The sequence below is a fragment of the Salvia hispanica genome, chromosome 1 (assembly GCF_023119035.1).
Source record: "Salvia hispanica cultivar TCC Black 2014 chromosome 1, UniMelb_Shisp_WGS_1.0, whole genome shotgun sequence".
In the NCBI taxonomy this organism is placed as follows: domain Eukaryota; kingdom Viridiplantae; phylum Streptophyta; class Magnoliopsida; order Lamiales; family Lamiaceae; genus Salvia; species Salvia hispanica.
Window position 1 is genome coordinate 10,037,353 of NC_062965.1, and position 20,577 is coordinate 10,057,929.

The 20,577-nt window shown below is 38.1% G+C and overlaps 3 protein-coding genes across 4 annotated transcripts; 1 reads left to right on the top strand and 2 right to left on the bottom strand.

The window, feature by feature from the left end:
- Positions 1-2,284: 2,284 nt before the first annotated feature.
- On the top strand, positions 2,285-5,329 carry LOC125222691 (uncharacterized sugar kinase slr0537-like). The gene is made up of 5 exons (XM_048125450.1): positions 2,285-2,711; positions 2,971-3,233; positions 3,451-3,568; positions 4,349-4,557; positions 4,676-5,329. The coding sequence occupies exons 1-5, from the start codon at positions 2,397-2,399 to the stop codon at positions 5,133-5,135; spliced, it is 1,365 nt and encodes a 454-aa protein (XP_047981407.1). The 5' UTR covers positions 2,285-2,396; the 3' UTR covers positions 5,136-5,329.
- A 346-nt stretch (positions 5,330-5,675) lies between these two features.
- LOC125222699 (dnAJ-like protein slr0093) lies at positions 5,676-7,644 on the bottom strand. The gene is made up of 6 exons (XM_048125460.1): positions 7,471-7,644; positions 7,325-7,402; positions 7,185-7,260; positions 6,625-6,698; positions 6,429-6,499; positions 5,676-5,861 (listed from the first exon to the last, which is right to left on the bottom strand). The coding sequence occupies exons 1-6, from the start codon at positions 7,489-7,491 to the stop codon at positions 5,819-5,821; spliced, it is 363 nt and encodes a 120-aa protein (XP_047981417.1). The 5' UTR covers positions 7,492-7,644; the 3' UTR covers positions 5,676-5,818.
- Positions 7,645-8,901: 1,257 nt separating this feature from the next.
- Positions 8,902-19,490, bottom strand: LOC125200647 (dual specificity protein kinase YAK1 homolog). Of its 2 annotated transcripts, none has more exons than XM_048098342.1 (18): positions 18,858-19,486; positions 17,517-17,716; positions 16,401-16,554; positions 16,201-16,310; positions 16,032-16,101; positions 15,845-15,927; positions 15,680-15,758; positions 15,553-15,593; positions 14,713-14,835; positions 13,323-13,473; positions 12,071-12,185; positions 11,887-11,969; positions 11,724-11,798; positions 11,343-11,417; positions 10,485-11,257; positions 9,893-10,051; positions 9,274-9,449; positions 8,902-9,185 (listed from the first exon to the last, which is right to left on the bottom strand). In XM_048098342.1, the coding sequence occupies exons 1-18, from the start codon at positions 19,050-19,052 to the stop codon at positions 9,106-9,108; spliced, it is 2,742 nt and encodes a 913-aa protein (XP_047954299.1). In that variant the 5' UTR covers positions 19,053-19,486; the 3' UTR covers positions 8,902-9,105. The 2 variants fall into 2 exon arrangements, 1 of the variants encoding a protein (XP_047954299.1); XR_007172744.1 differs by having other exon boundaries at positions 9,172-9,185; positions 9,274-9,408; positions 18,858-19,490.
- Positions 19,491-20,577: the final 1,087 nt, after the last annotated feature.

The window sequence follows — 20,577 nt, forward strand, 5'->3', positions numbered from 1 at the left end:
GATTTCATGAGCTATCGCGGTGAGGATTACCTACAACTTTACCTACAAAATCTCCTACTCCACACTCACAAACCTCACTATCATATTTTATGTTTGTGAGGAGTGGAATAGAAGATGTTGTAGGTAAAGTTGTGGTGATCCTCACCGGAGCTATCGATGCAATGCAGTGTGATAAATAAAGTTTGTTTTACTGCAAGTGGTCCATTTCCATAAGAGCATCCACAATAAGAATAGGCCGGCCATGGGCCAGCCACTCTCTCTCTGTCACGTCATCAGCACTAAAAATCCACCTGTCACATTAGCATAGGTCAGCCATAGGTCAGCCGCAATAAAAATAATTAAAAAACAACTACATTTTACGGAATAAAATTTACGATTAAATTACGGAATTAAATTTACGAGACATATACGGGAAAATTCATTAATTTCATTAAAAAAAAGTACATAAATAAAAAAAAATACATGATTTTTTTCAAAAGAAAAAGGGCTTCCACACATGAGCCCCGCCACTCTCTACTCCTCGTCCTCGCCGCCGCCGCTCGGGGTATCTGAGCCCGCGTCTGAACCCCCCACCAGTGCCCTCGAGGCATCCAAATCCACCCGCGTGTTCTCGAGCATCGGTAGAGGAACCTCTTCTCCGTTGGGTCGGTTGCGGCCTTCCACTCTTGGAAGACCGCGAACATACGTTCCTCCGTCTTTGCACGCGAGAATAACGTGTACGCGCGTGGGGGTGGGGGGGCCGAGACGACCTCCTGGGGCGATACGGGGGATCCTCCTCTCGCTGCCCGTTGTGCCCGCTTTTGGCCAACCGGGCGAGGGCGACGAGCAACGGATGGAGGGGACGGAAACTCCTCAAAGCATCCGGGGGGAGGTCGTGGGATCCGCCGCTGTCGCCGCCGTAGTCGCCGGAATAGTTCGGGCCCCGCTTCTTCGGCCACCTGAAGATCGCACCCCGTCCGGAACTTCTGAGTCCTTCAAAGCCAACACATAGCATTCCCGCAAGAGGAACTCCTTATACTTCCCCGCCAAGGGGAACCGACTCTCCGCTATCCTCCGGGCGTCCTCCTCATTCTCGCCCACTAGTCACCTGGCGGAGGGCGTTGGCGCATACAACCCCGAAAATCGGCCGACCGCGGCCCTAATCCGTTCTCACCCCTTTCGGCACTCCTCCCCGCTGTAGTCCTTCCCATGCGGGCAGCTTCCTCCCGTAGGCCGCTCTAATCTTCGCCCACATGGGACGACCCGCCGGTTGCGAACAACCAACCGGATCGTCGCAAACCGACAACCACCCTTGGTCACGCCGGCGTACTCATCCTCCGTCCACTTCCTCCGTGTGGGGGTGTCGTCAACACCGGGCTGCGAGGACTCGCCGACCACCTTGCCCTTTCCCTTCGCTTTCTTCTTCTTCGGCGCGGCCCGACCCGCTAGAACGGGAGTGTCCGGATCCCCGAGATCGATCCTCATATCATGCAATGATAGAAGGTCATCGCCAGTGAACCTGCGTCTCCACTAAGGCCAACGTGTGAGACGAAGCCGTCAAAAAATCAAGAGATGGACGATAGACCGTGTCCCCACCGGTGGCCTCTGCATCTCGGGATGCATACCGTGCTGCATCCCTCCCTGCCACATCATCCACATCATCTACTGTTGCATCTGGGGCATACCTCTCCACCCCGGCGCTGACTGCCCGCCGCTCGCCTGCTCCCCGCCCGGCATCCCCCACGGCATACCCCCCTGGTTCCCCCCGCATCCTCCCCGCCGCTCCGGGCCCATCATCCCCATCAACCGCCCCCAAGGGACGTTAAACCCCGGGTCCATCTGCCCGCCCATCTAGCCCCATCCGTATCCCACGGTACCGTGGGAGTATGAAAGCCGCTCGTCGCCGGACTGGACTCGTTGTTGTTGTCCATCGCTCGATGTTGCTCTTGTAAAGAAAGTTAGAGAGAGAAAACTCGTTAAAACAAGTGGTGCAAATGAAAATGAAACTAAAATCGCGTATATATAGGTTTTCAAAAAAAATTATAAAAAAAAAATGAAAATAGGCGCGGCCGATCGGCACGCCACAATGGCGGCGGTCAAGCACATCGGCCAGCGCCCCTGAATCGGCTAGCCCACGCCAATTTTCTCGCCGATTCGCCGCTGGCCGACTGCAATGGTTCGGCTAGCGACGCGAATTGGCTAGCCGGCATTATATTATCTGACAAATAATTTTATCCCAATAAATAATTAAATCCTATACAAATTGCTACTATTAATTTGATTTTAGTATATGGTTTATCCAATGGATAAATGGTTAGGGGCGCGCAGTTGAGCGGTGGAGATTGCGAGTATCGAGAGCAGGCTTGATCGCCTGCAGCTGCAGCCACCATCTCCGCCGCGGTCTTCGCCCTCTCCTCATGGCACTCTCTCTCCCTCCTCTCTCATTCAGAACTTTCTTCTCCCTATCCGAATTTTCTTCTCCTTCTCCCGCTCTCAATTCATTCCCCCTTTTTAACCGGACATCCATTCCTTCTCAATCTCATGCCTCGTTTACCTTCCTTTCCAACTCTTACTTTTCCTCCTCCTCCTCTCCTTCTTCTATGTCGACTGGCAGCCACTGCCGTTGCGCCTCTGAAGCTGGAGACCTAGGACTTTCCGATTCCGACGACGATGATGAATCCCCCCACAATTTGCCTGACACATGGCACGTCCTTGGCCTCGGCCAAGCTATGGTACTCTTTGCCCTAATTATTTATGGATTTGTCAAATTTCACTGTTTTTTGCTGCAATTTCCCTAATTTCTCAGATTTATTATTTTGGAATTATGCCTACAATAATTGAAATGGAAATCGCAAATTAGGAATTAAATGAGAATCCTGACCCTAATATCGACATAGGAAACTGCTTACGAAGCTAATATATGAGACCTGATCCTTACCTGTGAGGAAGTTAACGAGAACAAAGTTTAAGGAGTTCATTTTCATTGTCTAGGTGGACTTTTCGGGAATGGTCGATGACGAATTTCTTAATAGGCTCGGATTAGGAAAGGGCACAAGGAAAGTGGTGAATCATGAAGAAAGAGGTAGAGTTTTACGGGCTATGGATGGATGCACCTATAAAGCTGCTGCTGGTGGCTCTCTCTCCAACACCTTGGTTGCTTTGGCAAGGCTTGGTGCTCAACCTATTGGAGGACCTTCGCTAAATGTTGCCATGGCAGGCAGTGTTGGAAGTGATCCCTTAGGTGGATTCTACCGGTAGGATTTGTAGTCTTTTATGTTTTCCATAATCGTACATTTTCCACCTCCTACCATCCATTACTTCTACTTCAAGACTCTTTTCACATCTTTGTTTACAATGAATTCAGGTCAATTAAGCAGTTGGTGCGCTTTTGATATTGTCTGTCACACATGTGTCCACAGCTAGATTGTTTGAGTCTCATTCTTAACCATACTTTTGTGAATGTTAATATAGATCAAAACTCCGGCGAGCAAATGTAAATTTCCTTTCAGCACCAGTGAAGGATGGAACTACCGGTACAGTTATTGTTCTCACAACTCCAGATGCTCAGCGGACAATGCTTGCTTACCAGGTCAGTAGCATTTCAGATAGTTAGTGTAAAGTTTAAGATGCCTGTGATTATGCGATATTCAGCACAGTAGGGAATATGAAGTCAAGCACTGCCAAGGTTTATTATTCAAAAATCAAAACTATGCTAATAATGAGTACAGTGAGGCAGGCTCTTCCAGTTACTGCCGACCATGAAAAAACTAAATCATGAAATGTGTTATGGAAGATATTTTATTAGATTAATTGTTATTATACATTGTCAGAAAGGTTGAGCAACTCTAGCGTGAACCAAGGAATGTTGAGATAAACCTCTTGAAAGGAAAAATGTGCTCGTTATGAACAAAACAAAGTTTCTAGATGACTATTATTGGTCAAGTTAAGCGTTTTTATGCAGTGTAAGACAGTGAACCCATTTGTTTGTCTTGTTTAAAGCTAGCACAACATTGGTTGAATCGATGAATATTGATTTGTGAAAGTTAAATAAATTAACATGACACCTTGAAACTAGTTGCTGTTAAATGATCCAGCAATGAGCTATATCCATAATATTTGAAGTTAATCTATACACTGTCTCAAAAAAATAGATCTCTCCTTTTCAATCATGATGCGGTCGAACTTATTTCATTTTGCTGATCAATATCAACTGTAAATAAGTTTTCTTCATTTTGACATTTTCACCTCAGAAACATCTATATTACTGTAGTTGCTTAATCCATTATCCCAAATTTTCTTTTCAGTTCTTCAATTTTATATAAGATAGCTTCATGATTTTCTCTAAAAATTGTTCTGTCAATGATATCAGGGCACGTCGTCAAGAGTAAATTATGATTCATGCTTGGCTAGCTTGATGTCCAAAACAAGTATATTAGTTGTGGAAGGATACTTATTTGAATTTCCTGACACAATCAAAACAATTTCTATGGCATGTGAGGAGGCCCGCAAATGTGGTGCTCTTGTCGCCATTACAGCGTCAGATGTCACCTGCATTGAAAGACATTATGATGACTTCTGGTAAATATTTTGCGACCTACCTAACTCTTTTATCCTCTTCATTTGATCTGAGGTTTGTCTGTAATATAATCAATCTGTCAGCCTGAGATATAACTTTTAGTTTATACTTATGTGTTAGGGACATCATGGCAAATTATGCAGACATAATCTTTGCCAACAGCGATGAAGCCAGGGCTTTTTGTCATTTTTCCTCAAAAGAAAGCCCCATCTCAGCAACTAGGTACCTGAGCCATTTTGTCCCGTTTGTTTCCGTGACAGACGGTCCTAGAGGCTCTTATGTTGGTGTGAAGGGAGAATCTGTTTTCATACCTCCAAACCCTTGCGTAGCACTGGACACTTGTGGGGCGGGAGATGCCTATGCATCTGGCATATTATATGGTTTGTCACGTGGTGTATCTGATTTGAGAAGTATTGGTACGTTAGCTTCGAAGGTTGCATCTGTAGTTGTTGGACAGCAAGGAACTCGGCTAGGGATAGAAGATGCTGCTAAGTTGGCTGAGTCATTCGCATTCCATTGCAAGAGCAAGAGCTCAGCTAGGTGGTCTGATGTAGGTTCTGATCAAATTTCCAGCTTGTGATCTTTTGCATTTAGTGAAGGAAAAATCTATCCCATGGCAATTTGTTGATCCATTGAACATTTTAAGCTGTTTATAACCACTGTATATCTTGGAACTAGTAATTAGTTATGACATTGCATTATTCTTCTGCTATGAGAGATATGTAGTAGTTTATCAACTAGCATCAGATATGTAGCAGTCTATTAATTTCTTCATTGAGAGTTGATTTTGGCTTCTTGATATGTGACAGTAACAAATTGATTCGACTAGCACAATAACAAAAATTGCATAGTAACTCCATCAATCAATAATCGAATCAGATCTGAGTTCATTAACCTTTACTAGAAAGAAGAAATACTGTGTTATTAGAAGATTTCAATTTCAATTCAAATGCAGTAAATGGATGTTACATAGCACATAACCACTAGATAGCCGTTTAGTTATTTTTGCTCAGATAGTACTTCAACCTATTGTTAGTTTGCTTAGACCGGCAGCGCACACCTGTTCTTCAACAACAGACACAGCATATGAAGAAATACAACAAGAATAGGCCAGCATAACTAGCCGGAATGGCGTTTTCATCAACTTTTCTGCATTGCTTTTCTTAACAATATGATACAAATATTTGTCTCATCTCTTAATGTTAACAGACAAGAATATTGAGATGGAGAATGGTGAAGAAATAAAATGACTCTCTCCAAACCTCAATTTTCTTTTAAATCATTAAGTTCCACAAGTGTCTGTGACCTGCACGAGGAAACAAAAAATAAAACACAAACAGTTAGAGTTTTTATCAACAAGAAAGGCCAAGCTGCAAGAATAAGGCAGGACTGTAAAATAGCATAAATCATAGATTGTGCATTACTTTCTACTCATTTATGAGTCTGCTATTCCATTATAATTACAATTACTCTCTTGACTCTAGTTTTTCTCAACTACGAGAACAAAGGAACTATGTAGGGGATGAAGCACATGCAACACTAACAAATACTATAAATAAACAAGACCATCAATATAAAGTCACAGCAAACACACAAAAGTGTGTATGGATAAAGCTGTCTTCAATAGTCACATATGGTGAGATGTAGTAGTTGATGTCTTGAATTCAAGCAAGAAAGCAAATCCCTTTTTCATATAATGTTTTTATTGTACTTAAACATGATATTATTTTCATTCCCCTTTCATATTAATTTCTCTCATTCTACACTCTGGCAGCACGCCATGCCAAGGCCCTAAATGCAGGCATGCAATTTCATAACGTACTTGAGAAGAAAACGAAGCAAGTTGAGCATCAAAAGAGATAATCATGCTTACCATTTTGATGTTTGGCTGATGCCAAGACCATTACAGGTGAGTATCATTCCTTTGAATCTCGATAAATACTCCTAGAAAGGGAGAGGCCGATCAAACTATTAGCGAAGAAGCATCAAAGTTTGACAATGATAACAAACTGTTAACATAACTTGGATCAGACAACGCCTCAAAAGATGACACGCCACAAAATACTAACCCGTAGGGTGTACTTATCAATCTCATAGTTTCCATTCAAATCATACTCGAGTCTCTTATCCGGATCACTTAACACTGCAAGGAATATACATGGGAATGAGACTTAACAACATCATACCCCAGAAAACAAGAGGGCTCTACCAATCAACATATCCTTATAATGTTAAAGGCACTAGATTTTTAGGTCAGCTGATGGAAAGTTGATTCAATTCCATTCCATTTTGCAGAGAGAAGACAACTAATTGTTTACACTGCCCACAAACTATGCTTAAATGGTGATCTTAGATGTAGAGTAGTACTCCATCCGTTCCATCCGTCCACGATTAGTTGATACCAATTTCCTTTTTCGTCCGTCCATAATTAACGGACACCCTTATTTTTCATTCCAACTTTTGGTAGTGGACCCCATTCTACTAACTTTTTCAACCTGCTTTACACTATATTTCTTCAAATGGACTCAATTAATCATGGACGGAGGGAGTAGAACATGATTTTATGATTGAAAATTGGAGATGAAATCCCAATAATTCCAAAATGAGATTGATTAGTAAACACAATTACCAGAATAAGCTTCATTAATTTCTTGAAATATAGCGGTGGCAGCAACATCACCCTTGTGTTTGTCAGGATGCCATTTCTGCGAACGAACAAGGTAAATTAGAAGAGGAAATAGAGAGAAAAGAAGATGAATTAAGTTGTACCAAAGCGAGCTTGCGGTAATTCAATCGGATATTTTCGTCAGTTGCATCATAATCTACTTGTAAGATCTTGTAGTAATCCTGAAATAGGAAGCAAGTAAATGAAATTGAGAGGTGGAAATGGATAGAGAAAAGAAGCTAGAAGTAACCTTGTGAGAAGTGGAGTCCATGATTAGATGGAGAAAGATTCATAATTTCGTTTCATGGAAGAATGAAGCTGGATATTGGGGAGTTCTAATTTTCCTATTTTAGGATATTTTTAGAGAGAGGTTTGCTAGCTGGAGAGGAGAGGAGAAGAGAAGAGAGATAATGGAAGGCATTTATTTTCTTCAACAAAAAAGGCATTTATTTTAGGATATTTTCTATTAATGTAGCTTATAATTTATATTCCACTAAATTTTTTCCTTCCAATTTTCTTAATAAAACCAAACAACTTCTTAAAACTCACACGGTCAAAAACAGGACAAAAATTAATGGAGATCGGAGGAAATATGCTTTAGAAATAACGATTACAACTCATTATTCTATCACTTTTATATTGTTCTTTTACTTAATATTTATAGGTTCCATTTTTTTAATTCATTTCTTATTTCAATATTTATTGTGAAATCTTATTAAATTCTTTTGAGATTAAATTGAAATAAGAAATGAATAAAAAATAAAATATTTGCAGTGAGTTAAAGTTAACTAAATTATAAATTAATATTAAAATTAAAATTTTATAATAATGAAATTCAGATGATAATAAAAATATAAATATGATATTAGAAAAAAAAGTAAAACACAAGTGAATACAATAAAATGAAAAAAAAAATACTTCATACACTCTTTTCTTTTTAGTCATAGTCCGTCCAACAAGAATATACACTTTCTAATTTTGAAAACTCTCTTATCTCTAATGAAGTGGGATCCATTCTCCCCTAAAAATAATTTACTTACTTTTTCTCTCTACATCTTTTTACTTTCCAATTTTACATTAAAATCTGTGCTGTCCCCAAAGTGCATATTCTTTGAGGACAGAGGAAGTATAATAAAGATCGAAAATGAAAAATGAAGAAGTTGGATTTTTAATCCAACCTTTAGGTTTCACCAAACACATTACCACTAGATTACCATTGATTTTGTAGCAAAACTCAACAAATTTATATAGAAAGGATTATACACCACAAAAAAAATTTAATAAAAAAAATTGATTCTTTACACTTAAAATTGGGCAAAAATTATGTCCTCACAAAGAAAGACAAGGTTGTGAGGCAATTTCACACCAACATGGCTTATGCTATGCATAGTGATGAATCGTCTGGATCGAGCTAATAAAATTGCTGAGGATTGAAAAACCTAACTACTTATGCTTGTGCGATTGATGCTTATTTTGGGTGTAAATATAATAATGCTACGGGTGGTTTAGATTTTTAGAGATGATTTGAATGGTGTTTGCATTCATCACTCTTTTTATACAAATTTCAATCCACCCTATTTTTAAAAAAAAAAGCAGTGACAATAAAAACATTCACTTGTCAATAATAACACTATTTTTTGTAAATCACCATCTCCTGTCTAATGTATTATGCTCCATCAACTAAGCAATATCAACCCTCAAATCAACTTCTTTCTTTAAGCTTTTGAAACCAGAGACACATGTATGTCGATAGTAATTTTTTTCTCAACAAACTCAGAAAAAAAAAATAGAAAGGGAAAAGAAAAAAATCACAAGTCCAGGAAATTCAATACTAGTATAAATAATGATGGAGGACTTCTCCCATTAAAACATTTCACATTATGCATCACGCATTCCTTCTGTAATCTTTTCGTCCTTGAAAAGCCGGAGGTGTGCTGGAGACTGAGTAGTTCCCTCTATGTCCTCCTGCAAGTAGATATACCAAGTTCGTGTTAAAAGGTACTGGAATGGTGACAAGATGTTCAAACTGAAACCAGATCATTGGGGTACTCACCTTCATGAAATTGAGCTGATCTCCCTATGTTGTGTCGCTGAGCTGGCTGTTGCCCCAAACGGCTGGGAGAATTTAGCGCCAAATGAGGCGTTAAATATGATTGATTGGCATAACCATGGATTGCAGGATTACTCCCTGCTTCGCCAAGAGAAAAAGACTGAATAGGCCCGTCATGCCTAAATTGTTATCCAACAACAGAAAAACTAAACTGAGCCTCAATTGACAACCATAAGGCACAAGAAAGCTTCAAAAGCACAATCATCTTTAAACAGTTCCATTCGTCTTTGCTTTTCAAGTGATATCAAATCAAGGGTTTTGTAGTTTCAAATTTCAATTATAGAGTTTTACAAGCATAATTCATACTTCTGAAATTCTTGATCGTAGTGGAAGATATTTGTCCACCTAGGCCATGTCAATGGATAAAATTGTAAATTATCTTTAGTTAAAAATTAAAGATGATTTGCAATTTTATTTTTTAACAAGTGATGAAACAGGTGTACATCTGGCAGTAACGAAAGCCTGGGCTAAATTGGAGAATATGATCTTAGAAAAGCAGTAAAATGGATCAAACAAATTTCAAGACTGTCCCCTTTATATATTCTGTGAATATAAAGCATACCTTTGCATAGAAAGAGCAGCAATGGAGATGTGACTTGAATTTCCAGCTCCAATCAATGGTTCAATGGACATTGAAGGTTGGCCCAAGTCCATCCCCTTGATAAATTGATTTGTCATGCTATTCACATCTGAACTATCCTCTTGTAAAAGAAGTTCTTCACTGAAAAAAACAAAATAGTGAAATACTATAAAACAATGAACATATTACAAGAAGATCCATTTGATAATTTCATACTCCCTCCGTCCCAACTTAAGAGTCCAATTTTGCCATTTCCGTCCATCCCAACTTAAAGAGTCCTATTTCACTTTTACCATAAATGATAAGTAGGCCCCAATTCCACCAATTTATTCCACTCACATTTTATTATAAAAGTAATATATATAAGTGGGACCCATATTCCACTAGCTTATTCAACCCACTTTTCTTTATATTTCTTAAAACTCGTGCCCTAACTAATTAGGACTCTTAAGTTGGGAGGGAGGGAGTGAAATACAAGCACATAGATAATCAGAACATCTATATTAATAGAGCTCAACCATCAAACAACTAAAGTTTCTTATGTCAAAATACATTACTGCAGTTATATGCATACCTATAATTCGGATCCCAGTCTCCAGGATCAGGCAGTGAGTTACTAGCCTCATGCTTTTCAGCTGCACTCCCTTGAACAGTTTGCATGTGTGAAGAGGAGTAACTAGATGCTACACTCCTCCCTCCTTGTTGAGGTCTCCATGTTGATGCATTAAAGTTGGGCTGTCGATGAGATTGAGAGCCTACATATACAGGAGAGTTCCCCTCAGGCTGACAAGTGTTCATATCGGTGATATTTCCTTGACAGTTAGAAGATGATGCAGTCTCTTGGGAATGTAAATTTCCATGATAGGACCAGTTCTTCCTTCTGTTGTAATGGCTTCCAGATGCCATCTTTCCTAGAGGAGATCCATGACAACTACCTCTAGGAGAAGGAGGACCGTAATGTCTGGGCGAACCTGCTGAAATCTGACCATAAGAGCTAGGAGGAGTAAACTGCGAAGGGCTAGAACCAAGGGACATAGGTGCGAAATTTCCAGGGCTAAAACCAATTCCACTCCCGTGCGGTAGTTGCATCATGCGCCTAGTATCAGGACTATTCCCAAGAAGTGAGTTACCACTATGTGCGTAGAGATTCATTCCAGACGGACCAGCCGGAGAATAAAATGCATGGAAATTGTTGTTGTCACCAAAACTTCCATAACTGCTTCCAAGCCCCAGGCCATCATTGTAGCTCCCATGGCTTCCCAAACTACCATAACTACCTGGATGCACATATGGCACAAATTGGTAATGTTGGCTGTTGGGCATCATAGCTCTATTCCTTCCTGATATCTACATAAGAAGGCCTGCAAAGTCAATTTTTGCATCCAGATAAACAAAAAGGGACTGTAGAATATATTGGATGAAAATTGCTTACGTTAGGGGACAGACCAGCGGCAAACCAATGACCCCCAGCAGGATGATGGTCCACCTTAGCATTTTGAGTAACAGGCTGAAAAAGGAAATTTACAAAAATTGATGAAACCAGGAAGGGTCGTGTAGACAAGGTCAGATACAGATCAATGAATGAATCAGGACACTGCTAACATAGAGGAATGACTATATCAAGCAAGATCTTCACCAATTGCTGTCACAGCCTTCACAGGCTCGCAATCAATACAAAAATATTTTCATTCACGGGCTACCCTTAACTCACACAAATAAAAATGGTAGAATTCTTATTTTCCAAAAGGTAAAAGAAAGAACATGAACATGTCGACACATTATTATAGAAGGCAATTCAGCCATACTTACTCACCATGTGCGAGGTCTCTGGAGCAGGTTTGTAAGGGCATGTAAAAGGTTCCCCAGTAACAAAAGGGTGCTTGGAAGCCTAAAACACATTAATAATCAAATCCGTTTAGACAAAGAAAATCAATTTATAGATCCATATTTATTGAGATGCCAAAGTTGTTCAATACCTGCAAAGGCGACCACCTTTTATCCGGATCAAATTCGACGAGCCCCTTCAAGAAATCAATAAGTGCCAATCGTATTTGACTTTCTGTAAAAGTAGAAGTCAATAATGTATCCAAATAAATAACGTATCAAAAATAAGACAGTCAATATGCTCCCTGTAGCTTCTTGAAAGAGTATCATGATAACCTTTAAGAATTTCTTCCTCTGGCAAATTCTTCCTGTAAGGGTACTTCGTGACAATAGCTTCAAGGTTCATATGGTTGAAGTACTCCTTTCCTATTGAAGGTTTTTTCGATTCCCTCTGAATCAAAGAAGCATTAAAATAACTATTAACTAGCATAAAGAATTAGTGAAAGCATAAATGATAATTCAAGGGCTGGAAATCAGGAAAACTAGTCAATATTACACCAGGACCCACCATAAGTACGATGCTAGTAATATCATAAGCATCATTATTTTCATGGAAATGCATCAAGAGAGAAACTGACAACTCGTTACTATGGCTTGAGTGAGCAATGTACCCTTACCTAGTTGTGGCCTTGTGGATCGACATGAGAAACTAAGAATAGTGATATAATACAAAATCTCAAACAACAATCTGAATTCTATGTACTCCCTCCGTCCCACTCAAGATGTCCACATTCTTGAGTGGCACGAGATTTTAGGAGTTGTTGTTAGGTGGAGTAAGTAGAGAGAAAAATGTAATTGAATAATTTAATGAGAGAGGAGAGAGGGATTTATTTCCAAATATAGAAAGTGGACATCTTGAGTGGGACAAACTAAAAAGGAAATATGGACATCTTGAGTGGGACGGAGGGAGTACAAATGAAAATTGATATAATAGGAAGCTAAGAAGCAGACTTCAAAATTAATATAGAGAGCTGCACACCCATAAATAAATAGTATTATACTTGATTACTTGTATATGCATAGATATTATTGTGCACACAAATACAGATAAATATGGCATAGGGGCCAGTACATATTTGAAAGGGAAAATTGCCATTTAATTTAAATCACAACGTTTGATTGACTTCTGATCAAACCCATAACTTTCAAAATCAGTCTATTAAATCATAACTTTTGTACATTTCTCAATTGTCTCATACAGTTAAATCATATATTTGGTTAACTTCCGGATAAATTTAGCATTGTTCTATGGTGGTCGATTTCTAGATTATTATTATGTAAGCGGTGAAGATACAATGACGAAAAGTACAAAAGTCACAACAAATTTCATGAAATTCTTTATTGTATGGGACAACTGAGAAATGTACAAAAGTTATTATTTAATTGGCTGATTTTGAAAGTTGCGGGATTAACCATAAGTCAACCAAAAGTTATGATTTAAATGGAAATTTTTCCCTATTTGAAAACACACAAAACCCTAACAATAAAAATCACCAAGCTGTAACTGACAAGTTTAAAAGGCACTTACAGCTGCATATTCTTCTTCGGTCAAGACCTGATACATGCTGTAATTGCTTCTTTGACTCTGGTCTCTGTCATCATGGTTGATGCTCCCAATGAACTTAAAAAACTTGCTAGTGTTTTTTGCCTTCCTGAGAATATAATCAGGAGGTTGACCCCTGCCAATTTAGCAGAGTAAGTCAACTTGCACGATAGCTAACACCCTGAGCAAAGTAAACTTTATACAAAGCATAGTTCACCAGATGTGATGTTTTTATTGTTGTAGATGTTGTGGTGGTCTGTTTCAGAACTAATTAATGCACGGTAAATTGGAGCTTTGATTTATGTTCAACTTGATAATGTATTTCAAGAGATAAAGTAAAGAAAATATGCCTAAATATCTAAACTTGGAGATTTTAGCATTGAATTTGAGATTGAGGGTAGCATCTTCATAATGGAGTTAAAATTCAGTCATGAACCAAATTTGAAGCAAATGAGATATAAAGATTTCTGAAATGGGAACGAGGAAGAACAAGGAAAAGAAGAACTCGTGGTAGAAAATCCTGGAGCATTTATGCACCACCTTTACTCGCATGGCATATAACATATTATATCTCAGAAAGTTGAATCTGAAAAGGCTGGAGAGCAGAGTTTAGTTAACTAAATTTGTAGGTTTAGAAAATGGCAGTGGATGGCAGTGACTGGAAATGCCATGAGGTAGTGTGTGATTATGATCGCATTGGGGTGGAAAACAGAACCAACAGCCATTTTCAGGAGTGTGTTTTGCAGCATCTAAGCTGTGTATAACTATCTATTGGATACCATGTCAACCTTCTTTTTCTCAACTAGACAAATTTCTTTTCCCAATCTATGCTTACACTTATGAGTATATAAACTTATAAAGCTATCCAAATTAGAACAGTTTCAGTAAGTACAAAATTTTAATTAACATCATTCACAAATCACAACCAGATTCTCATTATGTTTTTCAAGACGTGCCCAGTTTCCTATCTAAATCTATCTTTGTCCCAAGATTAGGATTGGATATCATTAATTTATTTTGTAAGACAATAGACCTCAAAGATCAACAGCCAGGCCTTCAGGGCCATTTAATTCTACAATAGCAAGCATAAAAAACAGTGGAAGTGATTTAGAGTAAGCGAGTGGAATAAATAGCAGAACCCAAACCTTAAGGGAGGACGTATTGGTAGTTGTATCAAATAACTGAAGAGTACACGGACATTCATTTCATAAAATGAAATATGCCCAAGCAAAGATAATAACTGAAACAAAGCCGTAAGGCCTAAGATAAAAATCTCCAGTAACATTAACATCAACCTTCGCTTTCCACTAGTCAAAAGATTGCTTAAGAGCATCAGTTAATTAAATTTGAAAAAGAGAAAGAGGATGTGTCATACCCAAGAATTTTAATCATTCTCCGCAGAAGATCAAACTCTGAAACACCTGGAAACAATGGTAGCCCAAGAAATAACTCGGCAACGATGCACCCAAATGACCACATGTCAATAGCTGTAGTGTACCTATGCAAGGTTAAGGTCTACACAAAAGCATCTTTTTGCATCATAAAGAATCTGTAAGTGAGTATAAACTATCATAAAAGAGCGGAGGAAGATGAAAATAAATGTAGCCCAAGAATTTAGTTCCTCAAAATCCGAGTGACTATTAAATACTCCATCTATCCCACCATAAGCGAGTCACTTTCCTTGTTAGGGTGTCCAAGTGAGTCATTTTCCCTTTCAGCAAAAATAATACATACTCCCTCCCATCCACAAAAAATAGTCCCATTTGTGGATGGCACGGGCTTTAATGAGAAATTAGTAAAGTAAGAGAGAAGGGATAAAAAATAGATAAAGTAGGGGGAAAGAGAAACGGTAAAAGAGAGAGGAGAAAAAGTGAATAAAGTATTAGAGAAAGTTCCATTTTTGAAATGAGACTATTTTTCGTGGACACCCAAAAATGGCAAAATGGGACTATTTTTCGTCGACGGAGGGAGTATACTTTATTCTCTCACCTACTTTTTTCTCTCTCCACTTAACACTTTAAATATCAATTTCTTAAATCATGTGCCGAAAAGAAGCGTCTCGCTTATGGCGGGACGGAGGGACAACTTGTTTTCCTTTACTCAATTAGAAGTACTATGATTAAGACTAGCTTCTCCATTATGGCAAGGTCCAGGGTATCCCAAGCAATTTTTTTGTGGGGTCAGGGGCCAGGGTTTATATCATTTTCAAGGATACTGGTATCCAAGAAGAACTTCTGGTGATCTATAGTACCGACTCTGCAAAAAAAAAGGTTACTAGCTTAACAAACTAAGCTCAAATTGGCATCAACAAATTTATAAATTCCAAAATTGAGAAAGCTTACCTGTATATAAGAGTAAACAGTACGATCTTCTCTACAAGCTGATCCAAAGTCTATGATTTTGATTTCTGCTGGCTTCACGCTGTAATTTTATGTGTAAATACTTTAAATATATAAGATAAATAAGATGCATACCTTTGTGGGGTTCAAAATCACCGAGCAGCTCACCTTGTAGATAGCAGAATATTCTCTGGCTTTAGATCACAATGAATTATGCCAGCATCTTTCATGAGAGCCAAACCCCGCAATATCTAGAATAATAAGAAATCAATCTTATTCCATGAATTAAACAGTCCATTCCATGAATAAACTTTCTTAAAACCCACACCAGCTTGGAGAAAGGAAAAACCGTCACCTGTTTCGAGAATAGCTGCACAATGCTCAACGACAACCCTCTAAAATGATTCAACTTGATAAGCTCATACCTGATACAAGATTCTCAAGGCAATGCAGCTAAGTTCCCAGGTGTGGTCAAGCAAAAAAGGTTTATCTCTAAATGGAATATTTGTGGACCAATAACTCACAGATTAACATCAAGCAGCTCAAAGACGATGCACAGGTGATTCTGGTACACAAAATAATCATAAATCCGGACAATGTGGTGCTTATCCTCAGGATCAAACTTCTTATTTAACTGCGTAAAGAAACAAAAGGCTGAAAACCTACCACAAAGAGTTCTAGGCGAATAAAAAAAATGACAAAACCAAGTCCAGAGCAGGCTTACTGTTGTTAGGATAGAAACTTCAACAAGTGCCTGCTGGTAAAAAGCAGGTAAATTTTTTATGATCTTGACAGCAACAAAACTGTTCATTTCTGCGACCCAACATTTAGCAACCTGCCCAAAGGTGCCTTGGCCAAGAACATCCTTCACAACGTACCTGCATACAAAAAGTAGATGGCAAATCATCATCTGATGTTACATACAAGTGAGAAGCAGAGAGCCTAGCAGGGGAGAACAAGAGCAGGAGAAAAAAGGCAGATGTCGAATAATTTTTTATAATATGTAACCATGTGATACAGAAACTTCAGTAAAAGAATACTTTTCTCAGCAATTCATACAGGCAGAATGCCAAAACCAAGATGATCGATCCAGTTTTTCTTTTACTTTTTCTTCATTACTGACCGGATACTAGATGGTACTCTCTCTGTCCCAAGATATTAGACCCATATACCATTTTGGGGTGTCCCGACATACTTGAGCCATTTCTATTTATGGTAAAAATTTACTTTATTACCAACTCCACTTACACCATAAAACAACATCTCCTAAATTCTCGTGCCCAAAAGAAAGAGGTCTAATATCTTGGGACGGAGGGAGTAACATTTTTCTTACAAAAGAACTTATATCATTGAGAACCATTCATTGATTTATTTATCCATTTCCTCGTTCCATGAACATTAGGTTGATACTTATTTAAAATGCCGGACAGGAAGATATTTTATTCAAACAATTATGTTGATCAATGCGAAATATATTAAAATGGGAATCCAGTGGCATACCAAGATAAATTAATTGTAACAATTAGAAACCCTATGGTATCAGTCCAACACCAATGGAATCTTGATATAGACCAGAAATTACAAGGGTCAGTGCACTACTCATAAAAATCCCCTGTTTTATTAACTAAATTCTTCCACCTGTTAAAAATTACAATAAGACACGTATTCTGCTAAGTGTTCGCATAACGCAATTGCCACTATATGTTCAAAATGTATCATCTTGAGTTTTAACATTAATTATTTAAATATGAAAGTAGGACGTAATGCTTAATGCTACCAAAAAAGGTACACATTCCTTCAAATCCTTGAGCAAATTCCCCGGACATCGAGATAGGCATACCTTTGATTTAAGTTTGAGTTAACGAGGGAATAATTTACGGTCAGGATCAGGTCTGAGTTTTCATTATCGCAACCATCATTCAAAAGTCCAACAGATGGTGACGTCAAGAACCTCTTTAGATTCAATTCTTCTGAATAACAAAACTGAGGGTTGCATAATTGATATATCTCAACAATATCCTTAGTCAAGCGGGCAACCAACTGCAACCAAAAAAAAAAGAAGAAAATTCTAAAATTAACCTACAAGTTCAACAAAGGTTACACAAAGCAAACGGAGTCCTAGCAAAAAATGACAGATAAGCAGCATGTCAATGAATAATAGTTTGTCAGGAAAAACAAAAGCAAAGCCAGAAAGGAGATAAGTTCCTTGATAGAGGACATAATATCATCCAACAATAAAACTGAATCATGACCAGCCATTGTAATATGCACAGTCCATATATATAACCAGAATATCTTGATCTTTTGACCTCCTTCCCAGTGACAACAATATTGAGGCAGTTTCTTAAACTTTCTGTCTTATCCAAAAACAATCTTTCCTTTCTTCAGGTCAACAAGCCAATGACAATTTTACATAGGGATTTCACTATTAAGGCTTCAGAAATTCATTCTTACTCAACCTATCTCAACAAAATGAAGTGATGCTCTATCCACAAACCACGCCCAAGTCAAGACCACTACTTTTATATTCTTCAGATAGCATGGCATGCGATTATACTTTGGAATTGATTTATGAATAAAGGACTAATATATCCTGATTTCTTGTGTTGGTACAACCACAGCCATCACAACTCACAAACTTACTCATTTAAATTTATACTGATTCAGTGACAACTTAATTTCAACAAGTTTAGTTGGTTGATACAAGTTTATTTCTGCATTGATAATTTGATGATACATAGATGGTCCAGAATCTATATGGTCAAAATGTATATAGTTTTGTTCAAAGCAGATACATAATATCATGCCAACAACATCTAATACCAACCTCTAAAGGTAACCTGTTAATATATGAAGCATCATTAATGTATTCTCCAACATTGGTCTCTTCCTAATTACTTTCAAGGTCATCTACTGCCTAACGTTATATGCAACCTATAAATTTATGTGATCTATTATAATCAACTGCTTCACTGCCAAACAGGATGAAATGCTCGGCAATCGGCATACATGATCAATAGTGAAATAGGAAATGTAGCAAGAACCATAGCAACCAAACCAAACCAAACCAACAACCACATTCTTTGACAGATCACAGCCAATTCAAAAATTAGGCACTTGGGGAAGCTGAAATCGTAGATTAAGTGATTGTAGCTATGCAATGAGGGATGAAAAACGATACCGGTCTCTTGACGACCACCCGAAGATGTTGGGGCTTGGTATTGGTGGGGAGAGTTGGGGAATAAGGTCGGAAGGCAAACGGCCTAGGGCGCCATGAGATTATCCTGGATGATGAGGAAGAGGAAGATGTTGAACTCTCGCTGAGTTGCGGGGATTCAGCTTCCCTAGCAGCGGCAGCAGCAGAGACCTCGTCCATAACTCAATCCTACCTCAATTATATTGATTGATGAATAACAGATTAAAGATTCAGTTGAATTGAAAGTCAGAAACAGGGATGGTATGGTTTACTCCTCCAGCAAATTCGAGGAATTTACCGGAAGATTGTAATCCCATCCTCCTCCTCCACTCAGGAAAGAATCTTCAAAATCAGGCACATAAACAAATATAACAAATTTCTTTTTTATTTTTTTTTCTGGAAAAAAAAAAAAGAGAAATGAAATGGGAAGGGAAGGGCAAAACGAGGGAATCGATCGAGCTGAGGCGAGAAGGGGGAGAAAAGAAAGAAATCAAAGAGATAGAGCGATGAAGTGAAAATCGGTAGAAATGAATCTGAATTTGGAGGAAATAATTAAGAAAATTAGAGGGGAAAAGGGTGAAGGCGCTGTGAAAGGGGTGGGGTGTTTTGTGGTAATCGGGGATGAGCAGTAATTGAACAACTACTACTGTGTCTGTTACTCTATTTGGATTAGCAGTAAAACTACAGTCCCAACATTCTTCTCCCCATTTCACATTTTATTTATGCTCATAATTACTTAAATAATAAATCCAATAATGTTTGAGGAATCTTCAGCTGTATTAATATAGGCCAAAATCCAAATTGCCACAAAAAATTATGAAATTTAGCTATTTACTGCTCAATTCCATCCCTTTTTAAAATAGTTACTTATATCATAATTTTGATTTTTTTTTAATTGTTATTTAGATGTGGAGGAAAATTATACTAATATGACTTGAAAATTGAAATCCATTTTTTTGCAAATGTGTGTATATGCAAAAGCCATTGACTTTAGTACAAACGTACATATTAGACTAAAGTTTTTTGCCTTCTAAATCTTACGTACATGATTTCCTCCTAATCTAAATTAATGGAACAATAGAAAAAACTGATGAAGTTATGATATGATTGAATATTTTTTAAAGTTGCAGGATTAATTAAAATTTGACAAAATTTCTTGATATGTTGGCAATTTCCCATTTAATATTCATAAAAGTCTTGCATCTAATACTTTTATCTTTAAATGGAGTATATTTCAACCCATTTGCTAAAAGTTTACTGATTAATTTTTCCCTGTATAAGATAAAGGCTGCAATTTATGTAAGATAATCTTTATTCAATCTTGGTTTTTGTTACAAAATTAGGCATTAACAGTTAACACCTCCTAATCATATATAAACCAGAAACACATATCATAGTGCGATGAAAAACATATAAACCATCAAGCATTTCCCATAGCATCTCTGACCAAAAAATCAAGCTAAGTACATGGGCCACATTCAGAAAAGCATTGCTAGAGTTGGTTCACATTTTGTAGAGAATATGCCTGATTGCAAAAATGTGCAGAAAAGAAACAAGTTGGAAAATAAATCAACCTAGTCATGCTGCTGAACTTGTGGATGCTCTAAACTTCCCCTGCATCCAAGCTAATCGCCTCTCACTTTTAAGAGATACGAAAGTTTCTCTTGCTGAGGGATTTTCAAATAAATCCAAGGCAAAAAAGTAT

Excerpts from the sequence above, each read along its gene's own strand:
- LOC125222691 (XM_048125450.1), top strand. The coding sequence starts at position 2,397 with ATGGCACTCTCTCTCCCTCCTCTCTCATTCAGAACTTTCTTCTCCCTA. Across the intron at positions 2,712-2,970 it reads TTGGCCTCGGCCAAGCTATG|GTGGACTTTTCGGGAATGGT; the intron begins GTACTCTTTGCC and ends TTCATTGTCTAG. Across the intron at positions 3,234-3,450 it reads CCCTTAGGTGGATTCTACCG|ATCAAAACTCCGGCGAGCAA; the intron begins GTAGGATTTGTA and ends ATGTTAATATAG.
- LOC125222699 (XM_048125460.1), bottom strand. The coding sequence starts at position 7,491 with ATGGACTCCACTTCTCACAAG. Across the intron at positions 7,403-7,470 it reads TGGACTCCACTTCTCACAAG|GATTACTACAAGATCTTACA; the intron begins GTTACTTCTAGC and ends TTCCTATTTCAG. Across the intron at positions 6,699-7,184 it reads AATTAATGAAGCTTATTCTG|TGTTAAGTGATCCGGATAAG; the intron begins GTAATTGTGTTT and ends TATTCCTTGCAG.
- LOC125200647 (XM_048098342.1), bottom strand. The coding sequence starts at position 19,052 with ATGGACGAGGTCTCTGCTGCTGCCGCTGCTAGGGAAGCTGAATCCCCG. Across the intron at positions 11,799-11,886 it reads AAAGGTGGTCGCCTTTGCAG|GCTTCCAAGCACCCTTTTGT; the intron begins GTATTGAACAAC and ends AATGTGTTTTAG. Across the intron at positions 9,450-9,892 it reads GCTGCTCTTTCTATGCAAAG|GCATGACGGGCCTATTCAGT; the intron begins GTATGCTTTATA and ends ATAACAATTTAG.